This window comes from Bombus impatiens, unplaced genomic scaffold, assembly GCF_000188095.3.
Source record: "Bombus impatiens unplaced genomic scaffold, BIMP_2.2 scf_0761, whole genome shotgun sequence".
Lineage (NCBI taxonomy): Eukaryota > Metazoa > Arthropoda > Insecta > Hymenoptera > Apidae > Bombus > Bombus impatiens.
The window spans coordinates 76595-91200 of NT_177180.1; the positions used below are offsets into that span (position 1 = coordinate 76595).

Sequence of the window (14606 nt, forward strand, 5' to 3'; positions counted from 1 at the left end):
TGTCCTTCGAAGACAGTCAATACCGATAGATCGAGTGTCTTGATCATTGTGCGCAAGACGTGTGAATGCACTTTGTATTACATGCAAAAATAAATACAGCTTCGCTCTTAACTGTATTTTCATGAAAATCAAGCATATTTCATGCTGTTTATGTAAAGTCTCGAATATTGCACGAATTGAATTATTAGCTTGGAAATGAATTCATTATAAATTCTAAATGAATTCTGTGTTTGACACAGAAGCCATTTTTTCAGTTACGAATAAAGATCATTACGTAAGATTGAATCGAATTTGACGATTATTTCTTTCCGTTAAACTATTACAAATCGATAGAAATTATCTAATAAAAGCATTAGTGTTATTACGTGTCCATATTTGAGGATAAATATATATAATAATATACTACATGCATATAAGCACTATGATACATGTATAACTATATCTATAATAAAGTTATTGTAGAATAGAATATATGATTTTAAGTTGATATAACATATATATATATATAGTTAACATATACTAATTATAACTATATATAAATGTTCGTATATAACTTGCGTCAACTATATAGCTATGTTACACTAACTCAAAACTATAGAAATGTGTTAACGTTATGTTAACACACTGTATAGTTATTGCTAAATAATTTTCTACGATCTATTCGTATAATTATATTTAACTTTACGTCACTTTAATTCGTATCACTAATTGTCGTATAACAATTACTATAAACAAAATTTTATTTCACATCTAACACGTAAAGTTATCATAGAGTATCATAAAAAATAATTAAATTGACATATCGAGATGGAACAAGCTTTACTCACGATTTCACTCCAAAACGCGAAATTCGTCCTTGCTGTCTGATATCCGATGTTGCGAGAAAATAACGAAGGAAAAGATTCAAAACTTCCATGACAGATACATACAGAAATGATTGCCAGTAACTACGACATGGCTGACTTGTCGTCAGCTGACAGATAAGCGATTACAAGATTTCCAACGCGATTCGATATTTGTCATAATCTAAGATATCTATCCTATCGTAGCTAATTTCATTCTACAGAGTCTCCTACGAGAATCTATTCTTATATCACAAAAAGATCTCAAATTGTATCATTGATAACGCATTACGTGTACTTTTAGGTTCTGCGTCGAGTGGCGTTACAAGGTAAACAAAGAAAGCGGCGTTCGATTCAGCGAAATTTACCACTCGTACCAATCGAATATTTCGCAAATCACGAAAGTCGATTCATAAAAATTCACTGGCTCGCAAAGCATTTACATATTAATACATAATACCGTGTGTATCGCGATATCCTCTCTTCTTTCTCTCTCGCTTACATTCTCTGCTACGAATCAGTTTAATCTTCTCTCTGTAAATTCGATTGCGAGATACAAGAAAGAAATCGAAATCCACCAATGGGAGCCGGTGCGTATACAAAGCAGCTATCTATTTCTAACAAGTTGCGAAGGGGGCGCGGTCATAAATCTCATGTAAAATGAGGGGAAAAAAGTGCAAGTACGTGCAAGCTACTGCAGGAATGCAGAGAGAAAGAGAGAAAGAGGAGAGAGAGATGACGAGAAAGAGTTGTCGTATGAGGCTTTTGTGTATACGGGCGTGTGTATATACTTACATATGTATGTATACGAAGGGCCGCTCTCTGCGTGCACCGCCAATCAAATCTAGAGTCACTGCACTTTTTTCCTTCGTAGCCTTTTCTTTCTCTGCTCTTTGATCACATTACCGCGCGCGTACTGCTAATTGAAGATTTCGATTGCAGCTTGATCGTTCACCATATCACGCCGATTTCTCACTATATATTCACATTATACATACTCGTTTTACTTGACGAACGTCGCGCGATTCACTGTCTACATTGGCATCTTACGCTCGCTTTGACTGGCCTCCTTCGACTGCGCGTCGAACACCGTACTGCGATCGCGACCGAATACGGAGTGTGGAGTGAAATTCTCGATCACAGGAGTGGAGGCACTGGAAAATCCTCTTAGCTCATCCTGTGTGGTACACGATTTTCGCCGTCAGATGTCACTAGTCTCGCGCATAGCTAGCACCATCTTAAGATTTCGAATAAAATGAAATTATAGCGTTGTTTTGGTAACTTAACTGATCGTGTTGCTTTTCGAGGTCGGTGTAAATAATAAATACATTGCCTGTTGCACTTAATTACAATTGAATGTAATTACGTTCTACATACATATATTCTATCGATAATGTTGAAAGTTTGAAAGTGATCCAAACATTAACAAGAGTTTAGATAGAAATTGTCAATATGAAATGCTGTTAACCTATAAGTCGAACATATAATTTCAAGTGAAAATGCCGAAAGTAGTTTCAAGAAGTATAATATGTTCCGATACAAAAGATCAAGAAGAATATAGCGAAGAGAAACCGTTACATATTTATTATTGCTTATGTGGACAGATGACATTGATTTTAGGTTCACTTTGCTTATTAAATATATTATTCTTTATTTTGTTAGAAATCATAAGTAAAAGTACATAATAGATATTTTTACATATTTTTGCAGATTGTGCAATAGAAAAATTGCCTTTGAGGAAAAGAGATGGTGCACGAGTTATCGATGGAAGTAAACATGCTCACAAGATGACTTGCGAGCAAGATGAAATTGTATATTTAAAACGTTCTGAAGGGATTGAAAAACAATATCGACAAAAATGTAAAAAGTATGGCATAGTTCGTTTTACTTTCAAACATATTTTTCATTATTTCTTTTTATCAAAAACTTGGGAACAATTTTGAAAATTAAATCACTGATATTTACATTATGTTATTTTTATAAATTACGATGTTAATTTTAATATATGTATGTATCTTTACAGATGTGGTCTTTTTCTCTATTATAAACATGACCAAGCAACAAATGTTGTATTTATTGTAAAAGGTGCAGTAATCAAAAGTTCTGGTGAAGGTCCAATGACGGATATATATAATCAGGTAGCCATTGAAAAACCCAAGAAAATAATGGTAACAAAACACACAAAGAATATGGGAAAATTCAGTTCTGTTACCGTTTCTACAATTGACGAAGAAGAAGATGAAATTGAGGCAGTAAGTTACAGATTTTCTTATTATATATTCTTAGTCTTTACGTATAAATTGTTCTGCTAGAAAAAGACTATCGTTATTTGTAAAAAATTGCTATTTGGGTAAAAAAGTTTCTAAATTTTCACTAAATAAATTGGAAGAAATTATGAAATGCTATAAGGAATGATTATGTTAGATTCTAATATTGCGCAGAAGGAAAATACACAATGCTACGCTATAAATCTAATATTCAGAGATAAAAAATTTATTAAAAATTCTACATATAAATTTGTACTCTTCTTTCGTAAAAAGCAGTTTATAATCAAAACATATATTTTATATTTGCAGAGAGAAGTTGCTGATTCATATGCTAATAATGCACGAATAATAGAAAAACAATTAGAAAGGAAAGGAATGAATAAACGAAAAGCTATGCCACCCCCTGAAGCAGACCCGAAAAGAACGAGACCACGAGGAACATTGTTAGACGTGTAAAACCTATTTATATTATTGTTATGTATATTTAGAGTTAAATGTAAATGTGTATTTAAAAAGTCAGAGTAGAATGTGGGAGAGATTGTATAAAAATTTTAATGTCTATTATTTTTACTATTATACCAAATTTTATAAGAAATAATGATTTAAAGAATTAAACGATTCTTTAACATTATATCGAGTTATTTATTAACATTACATAAAAGTAAATATTTAAAATATATAAATGACTAGATATAAATATTGCATAGAAATGTACATTGCAAAATAGAGATATAAATTTAATAAATAAATACAATAACTACATATAATTCATTAATAAGGATCGTTGGAGGGTAAACGGAGTTCTACTTACAATAAGAATTAGTTGGTACGATGGCAACATTAAATGGTAAGAAAGAATTACTTTACATATATACTGCAACTAGTCAAATTAGTAAATAATTCTACAAAACAATTTTGGATCATATGGCTCTTTAATGTGGAAGAAAGAAAGGTCTATCTAAATATATTGTATAACTGGCCATGATACATCTACATTCTATGAATATGCAGTGTGTAATACTATGACATATTAATGCGTACATTGGTTGAAAATCGGGTGGGACATTTAAGCTAGCTGCATTTATGATTGAAAGTGATATTGATTACCAATATTCTCTAGTTGCGTAATATTTTAATTGAATTTGAAAGACACTGAAAATTCTCTAAAACTCAAATTTCCACACTGTCAGAGATCAAGATAATTGAAAAAACGAAATATAATAATTTTTAACTTGCATATTCCTAGTGCCATATTTCATTTTACAGTTACCTTCAACATTACAACAAAATCATAGCACTTTTCTATATACCTAATAAATGCATTTTAAATATATTTCCTTTGATAATTAATGTCAACTGCAACTTGCTTTAAATTAAAATTATATATAACTCTATTTTTTTTTTACACATAATACGATTTCGCGGTTGGAGTTATCACGTTTGCGATTAAAGACGATAGTTTTATATGTATAATCATTAAACTATGGGCGCTATGTACGTATAAAAACTTACATAGCAACCAATTCATAAATTTAAGTGTTAATTTGAGAAGATTTAATATCTGCCTTCTTAAGAATCGTGGGCTCATCTTTTAAAAACGTTCCCGATCTAGAACCTACGGTTGGTTGTTTTGGAACTTCCCCATTATGGCACTTATTTTTAACTTTCTCATCAGAAGAGGTCTTTGTAGTAGTTGTCCTTTTATTAGTGACCATAGGCTTATTTATCTTACTAGTGCCACATGATTTAGGGGAAGATCTTTTGCTAGGGCTCTCGGAGCTTTGTTGAGTCGTCACTCCTTCCTTTTTCTCTCTCATTATATTAGGATGATTAACTGTCGATTGTGTAATCGATCGCATAGTTACCGTTTTACACGATACGTTATTTAATGACTTACTTGGAATATCTGGAGTTTTTGCAGCGTCTAGAAGATTTCTTCGCAAATGATAAGCACTAATAGCAGCTGCCCGGCTTCTACTAGCTGCGGTCGAACTCTCTAATGATCTTCGTGGTCTTCTTGTCGCTGTAAGCAGATTTTTTTGCTGCATCGGTGGTGAGCTCTTCTTCGCTGTTTTATCATAAGATTGTGCTTTATTTATTGTTTTCCCTAAAGTCGGTGAAAGTTTATTTGATGTGTTTGATTTGGGCGTTGTTGTTATTTCAGTCATAAGACTATCCGTGGACATCGAAGTGTCCATTTTAGTAGCCTTCTTCTTTACAACTGTTGGCTTGTTCTTCGATTCTGCTAAAGAATCTACAGATAAGCCTATCTCCGTATTTTTTTGTTTAAAAGACGGAGATTCTGGACGCGTAATACCGCAACTTTTACTGATCGAATCGTTTTTCGTATTAGTTCTGCTGGCATTCGACTCTGTTAAACTATCAGAAGAAAGTGCTTTTACATCTTTCTTTATAGGTAACTTTATCTTAGCTAATGGTTTTTTGTCGGTAGCCCGTTTCATTGCCGGACTAGATGTGCGAGATGAATCTGAAGATGAAATCATTATTTTTCGTCGTTGCTGTACCATGACCTTTTCTTGATGTACTGGTTGCGTAGTTTCTTTTGGGACTGATTTGTTCCGAGGTTCCAAATATCTCGATTTTACCTAAAAGTTAATGTATGAATGATTTCGAAAAACATGACATTTTTACAATTTTCTTAATCTGTTTATAAAATTATGTTTGAAATGAATTCTTTACCGTGGTAGTATTCAAGTGATAGAAAATTACCTCTAATTTGTTAGGCCATGATTTTGGCCTACTATTTGTTGTATCTGTAGTGGCTTGTTTATCATTTTGCATTTTACGTTCCAATGGATCGCTTTTTGGTTTATTAAAAACTTTCTTCGGTTGTTGTTGTTGTTGTTGCTGTTGTTGAGCTACTGCCATTTGTTTTAGAGTTTTATGATTATGTTCAGATATAGCCATCTTCACGCGCTTCAAATCCAAGCTTCTGTTAGTAATAGTTGAGCGGCTCGATGCTGGCCTAGTTTCCTGTAAGAATAAATACATTAAAAAAAAAGAAAACTATTTCAACAGTAAAAAGCGTTTAATTATAATTTGTATTATGTACTTTTATAAAGTTAGAGTGCCTTGACTGACGTTTTGATGTTTCGTGAGGTAAAATTACAAGACAAGCTAATTCTTGAATTCTGCGTCGAAGCTCCAAGTCCATCTTTAACCACGTAGTAGTTCTAGCGGCTCGCGCCGCATCTCTAACCAAGCATTTCTCTACTCGACTTTGAATTTTTTTCAAAAAATCAACAAACAAAGGTCCCCACTTAATTTTGTCTTGAACCTCATCTTGTTGTGCTGAAGTTAACATTTTATTCAATTTTGAATAACTTTTACATGCTTGTTCAGGAGGTAAACGTTCGGCAGCTGCTAAGAAATTATCCTCCAGTCGACTGATATTCCATGTTAACTCTCGACCAAGAGATTGGAAGTTTTCGTTGCCCAGAACTCCTGAGAAATTATCCGACAGAAACTTCACTGAAGTTTCCAGCAAGTTTGAAACCATTCTAAACACTGGTTCAGCCCAACGAACATTTGGCAAAGTTGCGAGTAGCTTATCACAATCCATCATAGTTTGAAGCACGTTATCCGTGGACTGTTATTTACAATAAATACAGAAAAGACAATTATTTAGATTTCAGGATAAATTACATGTCAAATAATTGATATAATACATACCATATGTACAATATGTTGATGATAACATTTTGCCATAAGTTCTTTCGGAAGCGTCGCAAATGCTTTACATGGCCATATTCGTACGAAATGTCTCGTAACCCAACGAAGAGATTTTCGATACACTTCGTCGAGGCCATAAGCTGCTGCCAGAGGCATACATTCCAATACACCAACAGCACATATTTGACAAGGCTGTAAATTAATATGAATGATCAACAAACAATTGCTAGTCGGGAATTTTGTTATGAAAGCAGACCTCATGAGCTTACCTTATGAAATAGATGGCAATATTTAACTTTAAGCGTATATCCAATAATTTCTTTAAGACCTTCCAAGCATAACATATCAGCTAACGTAGCTAATTCAACAATACTTATGGAATCTGGTATGTTGCTTTCTCCGCTGTATATGTGACACAATGCAAAATGTACCGCATCGTAAGAATATCCTTGCAGAGAAATAACATTTCCTGCATTTTCGATCCACCCACCACTAAGGATCGCCGCAAAATATTGACATCGGGAACTCAATATACATTTGTGAGCTCTTATACGACGTCCAGCTACGTCAATTGTAACATCTGGATTTATTTCTTCTAAGAACATTCTTAATAAATCTTCTCCCAATCTATTGTATGGTCTACTTCCTGCCAAACTAGATGTTTCAGTTTCTTCTGTACTTCCTTCTAAAAATGAAATAACAATTAATACTTTAACAGTTCGTAATCACTTTGATTGCACCTATGTTCTAATATAATAAATTACACACCAGCACCAGAACGACCCATGCTACTCTGCATGCTGCTCAGATCAGATTCTGATATAATTCCTTCTCCATCATACTCCCCTGTTAAGTCCTCAAGCGGAGATTTCTGTTTAGATGGAAGGGAAGTACTCATGATTGAAGTAAATTTTCTAGGAAGTGGTCTAACGGATCCGTTAGTTCTAGACATTACTAATTTACTTTCGATCCATGAAGTTTCTGGAATACTGTTGCACATACGATAGGTACTTTTATCTTCTTTTACAGTCAACATGTCCGTAGAATGAGAAACCACGGGTGTTTTATCCAAATCAGACAATCGAACGAAGTTGGAAGTTGTTGTTTTCGTACTGTGTGCTGTAGTCCTTTCATTTTTTTTTGATGTTATATTATGATTATCATATTCTGTCTCTGGCTTTACATAATCTGAATTTTTCAATTCGCTTTCAATCTTTTTGATAGTTTCATTTAAAGACTTATGCGTTTCTGATATTTTACTACCTACAGCAGGAACTACTTGTGGTCGATTTATGTTTGGCACTTCTCCGTTCAATAGTTCTGATAATTCATAGTCATGATTGTCACTATCAGGGGATGGACCACTACCGCTACTAATATCAAATGTTTCACTTTTGCGTGTTTGTCCCTCAGTACTCTCTGTACATGTTTTCTCCCACGCCGATGTTTCCGAATATTCATCCTCGTATGTCTTAGCATCGGTAGCATTAAGATTTTCCGTGACTCTTTCTGTTTTTAATTCCGTGTACTCGTGTTCTTTCACACTGACACGAAGTTCTTCGTTGATCACTTCAACGTGAGAGTTCGGAGGTGTGTCTCTCGCATCAAACTCAAAAACATCTTCTGAAGATGTGTCCATATTACTTGGACCGTTATTACCTTCTTGAAGAAGTTTAGAATTTTTCTGGGTAACAGATTCTTGTTTTGCTGTGTCACTTAAAGAGTGACTCGAAGAACTAGGCTTTGCTCGTAACTTCTTTAAGTCTCCCCGATCTACGGACAGACTGTGTGCGCGTTTGTGTTCTTTCCTAAACATTAATTCTTTCGCAACATGCCCATTGTTGTTAACGCCTTGCGTTTTATCAACATTCCAGGAATGTCGTTTAAACGCCGGCCGTGATGACGACAAAGTTCTCCTTCTTACCACCGGAGAATCAGATTCTATATACATGAAGACGCTCGGTTTCGCTTTTTCTCTGACACATTTTTGTTCACTCGATGATTGATCTTCTCTCGTCGTGATACTATTTTCGCTAGAATTAGTATCATCCAACTTTGTTTCTATCTGTTTGTCAGAGAATGCGGAAAAGCTTCTCCTATGTGAAGGTGGTACAATATTCTCTTTGTTCTTTGGTGGATCGCTTAAATCAATGAACATAGAAAAAATGTTTTTCTTGTCGCCGCTTTCATTAAACTTTTCAGGTTTGACAGTAGGTTCTTCTACTTCTATTTTCTTATTTTTTGGTGCATTACTTGTACCAGATATATCAACGTAAAATTCACAATAAGATTTACTGCATCCATTCTGTTCTTTCTTATCTGTTGAATAACTTTGCTGCTGCAAAATAGGTTTGCGATCCATATCTTTCAAATTAACGAAAAATCCTAAGCTGCCATGCTTTTCATGACCACTTGTCTTCCTTACCGGTTTCTTTATGCATTCTGAATTTGAAAAACTTTGAGACATTCCTGCATGAGAATTATTCGGTAGTTTGGATTCATTTTTGTTACAGTCACTCATATCAACCACCCATGCAGTCATAGACGAAGACATTCTCGTAGGTCTCATTTTCACCTCGGGTTCGTTCATAATAACAGAGCCACCAGAAACGATCGGTGTCGATTCTGTTTTTCGGCGCACAGTGGGGCTATCAGTAGGCTTAGAATAGTCCGAAGTGCTAACTCCACCGGAAATAATAGGCATAGTTTCGTCACACTTAGTCTTTTTTATCGTATCTGTTCTGCTATCTTTTTCTAGAATGCAACTTAATGTAACAGGTAAACTGCTACTACAATTGCTTGAATCATTATCCAGTTCTGCATGATAATCCATAACTACTTCATCACTAGCACTTTTGGTTACCGGATAAATTATGTTAGTTTTACTTTGCAAAGAATTATTATTTTCTGATGGTGTCTGATTACTTTCATATTTTCCATTATCTCGTGGAAGATATGGTATTGTATGATACTGACTACTAGTTGGAATTTGAACATCAATTGGAAACTTATTTAATACGTTGCTTATCGGAATTGAAGGTTCGTCCGGTGGATTAAAACATGAATCGCCATCAACACGATGTCCTGAATATTGAGGAATAGCATTCTGGAATACGAGATTACCTTGTCGTCGTTCATATTCCTGCCGTAGCACTGAAAGCTTTTCGTCGTTCGAGTCCAGCTCAAACGTATTCCTCCTAATAAGCGAAGGTCGTCGTGTATCATCCGTTTTATTTGTCGTTTGCTTATCGTTCGTTTCTTCGATTGTTTCTTTTTTAGCCACTATTATCGCACTTGCGTTATCGTTATCGTTACTTATTCGTGTTACGACGTGTCGATCGTTATTTATATTTTTATTATTGTCAGGACAAGGAGAAGGATGCGCGCTTTCACCACTATCCGCCTCCTTAATTTCTACGGCTAAAGATTCTTTGTTTGTTTCAACGTTAATTTTGTCTTCTGACACAGAATCAGTTCTTCTTATTCTTCGCGTGTCCGTAAGTGGTTCCAGATATTCTGTAAGTTTCAACTCTTTTTCAAACTCTGCTATCCGTTCGTGTCCAGTTTGCAAATTAGTTGTCTTAAGAGGTGTGAACTTGTAATATTGCTCATCGGCGAGATCATTAGATGTACTTGCAATATATTTAGAAGAATAAGAAACATATGGATGTGATTTTTCATTGTATTTAGTTTTTACTACATTGGAAGTTGGAACTTCTATTTCATCATTGAGGGTTGATGCATCAATAAAGTAATAATTACTTGTATTACAGGAACTTTTTTGATTGCGTGTATCGTGTGATACTTCGTGATTTGCATTTTCTGATGGAACATTTTCAGCTTGTGAATAACTGGAATGACACATTTTCTCGTCTTCCGATTTTTCCGTAGGTTCTTCCTTCACGCAACTCTGTTCTACATTGGTATTTGGAGAAGACGCATTACCAACATTAATAAATTCAAATGATTCATTTTCATCACTTCCACAGTCTGACTCGTAAAATGGATCGCTAAGTACTTGGTTTTCATATTGAAAAATTTCGTCTGTATTTGACTTCGCCTTTTGAGCATTATCTGTAGATGAACTGGACGAATCTAATTGTGGTTGTTCTGCATCAAAAGAACAACTTGTTGCACTATTATCATTTGAACCACATTCCATTAATCCTGATTCTACCAGATTTTTTATATGGCTGTTATAATTGTTAGTCAGATTATAGCGTTCATTTTTTGAAACTACTTTTTGATCTTTGTTGTGCACGCGTCTATTGGCGCGTATCTTATCCAAATCATCATTCCCAGAAGCATATTCTGTGACTTGTAGTTCCTCAAAATCAGTACTCGAATTTTCAGACGTAGTATTTTCGTGTGGACTTACAGAACCTGTTTCTAATCCAGAATCAGCCATGTCGGATACAGTGGGACTTATATCCACAGTAGCATATTCTCTTACATTTCTTATACTTTCAATGCTTTTTGAATGACAGTCTGGTGTTGTGCAATCCACATATCTTTGACATAAAGATAATTATTTATAAATATAATTACATATATAATAAATAAATAAATATATATATATATGCTTTTATCATTATTCAAATATAATTATTAAAAGTAGTAGCATCTAGTTTATATTAAAATGAAAAATACATATATATATATATAACATTAAAACTTTAAAATACTATAATTATAAATGGTAACCTTTTGTTGATGTCTAAAACTTTATTATCAGACGGTGCATTCACAAGATCTGAGGTATAAGTACGCAAAATATGTTCTACCAATAATCGTTCTTCTTTCGAAAAGTTTGAATTGCTGTATAAAAGCCTGAAAATTTATAAAGCAGTATTAACAAATATACAATACACATGGAAAGAGAGAAAGACATATCTAATATACATTGTTCTATCGTGTGCATTCTATGACATTTATTTCGAAAGTGGGAAATTAAGTGTTACATGCTGGTTGTCATAACATATACCATTAAATAGTGTAATGTATATTTTATTGTACAGGTAGAGTAATATTTAAAGACACTAGATGTGTGTAGAAATAAAAACACAAGAAAATAAAGAGAATAACTTATTGTACAAATTTTATAGCATTATTAATAATGATTATTTATAACTTTTTAAATCATTGATTAAAGGGAACTTCTATTCAATTGCAATATTACGAGATTACATCTAGATAACAATATATATAAAACACAATTTCTTGATGGTTGAAACAATATATGATATTTTATTAAAGAAATATTTTTAATACATAATTTATACAAAATGCATGCAAATAAACATTTTGTAATTTATATAAAAGAATACATGGAACTTCGAAAATGTTAATTCAGGAAAACTTGCATTTTTTTGAGTGATATAAAAATAATATCTAAATTATTTCACATATTTAAAAATCTTAATGAATGTAATTTTTACAAATTTTTACAAATGTTCCTGAATTAAACAAGAGTCCATATTGTAGGTATAGCCTGCAATATGTAAATAATAAATATATAGTTCTCATAGATACTGCTTCTATATAAGTGATTAGAGATATGGCAGTACCTCACAAAGCCTTCTATATGATGAAAAATTTCCAGTTTATCAATGATGCAATCAATATGATTGTTAATGTATACAAAATAAGGCTTGAGAACCTTGTAAAAGTGTGGAGCTCTTGTTTTAACAATACATTGGTTTGTTCGTATTATATTATGTCCATGTACTATGTTAAGATCACAATACAAAGAGTCCGTAAATATGCTACAATAAAACACTCTATTCAGTTTATGTACTTATGAGCTTATATTTTGTACACATAAATTGCTTTATACAAATACATTCTCATTGGTTACAATTCAATAATAAATTATACAGACAATTTTTATACAGATGCAACAAATATGATATAATAAAATAAAGCTTGCTAAAAGTAATTTCTAAATTAGAATTTTCAAATGTTCCATAATTTTGTACAATTTACTAGTTGTTCCAATACTCGATATTATACATATCAATTACACAAATTAAAGTATATAGCACAAAGTAATTCACTGAAACTGCTCAATTATATCATGCAAGGGCTTTTATGAAGATATTTATATTTGTTATCTCATGTATTATACGAAAACATTAACAAATAATATTAGCATTATTTTAAGTTAATTATCCGTTAAATTATTTTTTGACTTAATAATAATAATCTGTGAGTTAGATAGGAAACTATTCATTTACCTCAAAATATTATCTTGCAGATCATTAAGACTTTTTGCAACAATTCGGCTCTTTTCTATACGTTGATGTTTTTTAAATGTTTCACTGGAAGGAGGTTCAGGCTTGACAGAAGCATAAAGTTGATGGCAACATAGCCATTGATGTATTCTGTCTAAATTTCCACTTTGACTGTTGTTGCCCCTGCCTCCAGCCATGGGACATGTTTAATCTTTCATACTTGTTCACCTTTAATCCATTAATGTTTAATGTAAAAAAGGTCAAACAAAGAGGCAAAATAAATATAAACATTATTTGAAGTAGTAGTTATATGTAAGAAAAAAATATTACAATAATATATCATATTTAATATTTTTATAGATCATGTTTTCTGTGTACAAAAATTTATTGTTTCTGTGTAATTTTTGTTATGATATTTGGTATTTTTTCAAGTAATAAAATTTAAAGTAAACAGGATAAAAGAAGTCTGCAGACAAAAAGGACATTAAATACTCTTCCCTTAATGTATGTATTGCTGACAAAGTACACAACAATTTCAAGGTCAATACAATGGATACTTCTTGCATAGCAATTACTAATCCTTTTACGGTATCTTCAATATTTAAATACTGGTTCTATCACGTTACATATGCTGTATATGATACTTTAAAATCTATTGCGTATTCGATAATAAATTATTATATAATTTTCTGTCGGAAATATCTTTAAAACTGTGTGTATAACATTTAGTAAAACATGTATCTCATAGTTAATTCTGTTTAACCTTAAATTTAATATGTAATCGCATATGGATTGGTGAATGAAATATTTCGCTAAACATTTGAAACGCGAATCTAGTACCTGAAATAAAATTAAAATGTGAAAGCCAAAAATAAACGTGTAATCCTAGTACAGTTCAAAAGTAGGAATCCAAACATTCAACTGAAAAAAATTACGTTAGGAGGTGGAATACCGCATAATCGATTGATTAATGAGAACACATATAACAATTGATAAGATACAATAGAAAACGAGTCATTGAGAAATGATATGTTTTAAATTTTTGTAAAACATTGATCGAACACACCTTGTTAACTGTCATTTAGCGCATCTTCGTATGTACCCTAAGCACGGCTTACTTTTAGATATTAAGAGTAAGATACACTTGGTTAGCAAGTACTTTCGTATGCAGCATATGTATTTAAAGAAAATTCGAAATATATGAAAATGTTTTAAATTAAGTGTCTTTTAAGCTTGAAGCATTATATCAAATATGTATTCTAGACAAGACTTTCTCAATAATTTATTGATCGTACTTCGTACATACATATGTACGTACCTCGCATTATTTCGGTTCTCGAACACCGGTCAGGATATATCATGATTACGCGATATTACGAGTCGTAATCTTCTCGCGCATTTTGTCCAACGCGTCCGCTGCGAAATTCGGCGGAGATCAACGATGCGATACTAACAAACGTTCGATTGTTTGTTGTTCAAAAGGCATAAATATGCGACGACCGTTCTTACTACGAAAGCGTGAGGCTATCTGCCGTCTGGTTCCGCCAGGTGGCGCGCGGATCGAGATTAAT

At 32.9% G+C, this 14606-nt stretch overlaps 2 protein-coding genes across 5 annotated transcripts; one reads left to right on the forward strand and one right to left on the reverse strand.

The window, feature by feature from the left end:
* The first annotated feature begins 2099 nt into the window (after window positions 1-2099).
* On the forward strand, window positions 2100-3643 carry LOC100741950 (UPF0428 protein CXorf56 homolog). The gene is made up of 4 exons (XM_003492510.4): window positions 2100-2462; window positions 2553-2709; window positions 2866-3094; window positions 3419-3643. The coding sequence occupies exons 1-4, from the start codon at window positions 2342-2344 to the stop codon at window positions 3563-3565; spliced, it is 654 nt and encodes a 217-aa protein (XP_003492558.1). The 5' UTR covers window positions 2100-2341; the 3' UTR covers window positions 3566-3643.
* Window positions 3644-4503: 860 nt separating this feature from the next.
* On the reverse strand, window positions 4504-14604 carry LOC100741636. 4 transcript variants are annotated; one of them, XM_024370388.1, is made up of 10 exons: window positions 14354-14604; window positions 13039-13263; window positions 12370-12567; window positions 11507-11632; window positions 7571-11313; window positions 7072-7484; window positions 6803-6994; window positions 6183-6719; window positions 5840-6103; window positions 4504-5715 (listed from the first exon to the last, which is right to left on the reverse strand). In XM_024370388.1, the coding sequence occupies exons 2-10, from the start codon at window positions 13230-13232 to the stop codon at window positions 4642-4644; spliced, it is 6741 nt and encodes a 2246-aa protein (XP_024226156.1). In that variant the 5' UTR covers window positions 13233-13263; window positions 14354-14604; the 3' UTR covers window positions 4504-4641. The 4 variants fall into 4 exon arrangements, with proteins under 4 accessions (XP_024226156.1, XP_003492555.1, XP_012245699.1 ...); XM_003492507.2 differs by having other exon boundaries at window positions 7072-7487; XM_012390276.3 differs by lacking the exon at window positions 14354-14604 and adding an exon at window positions 14102-14329 and having other exon boundaries at window positions 7072-7487.
* Window positions 14605-14606: the final 2 nt, after the last annotated feature.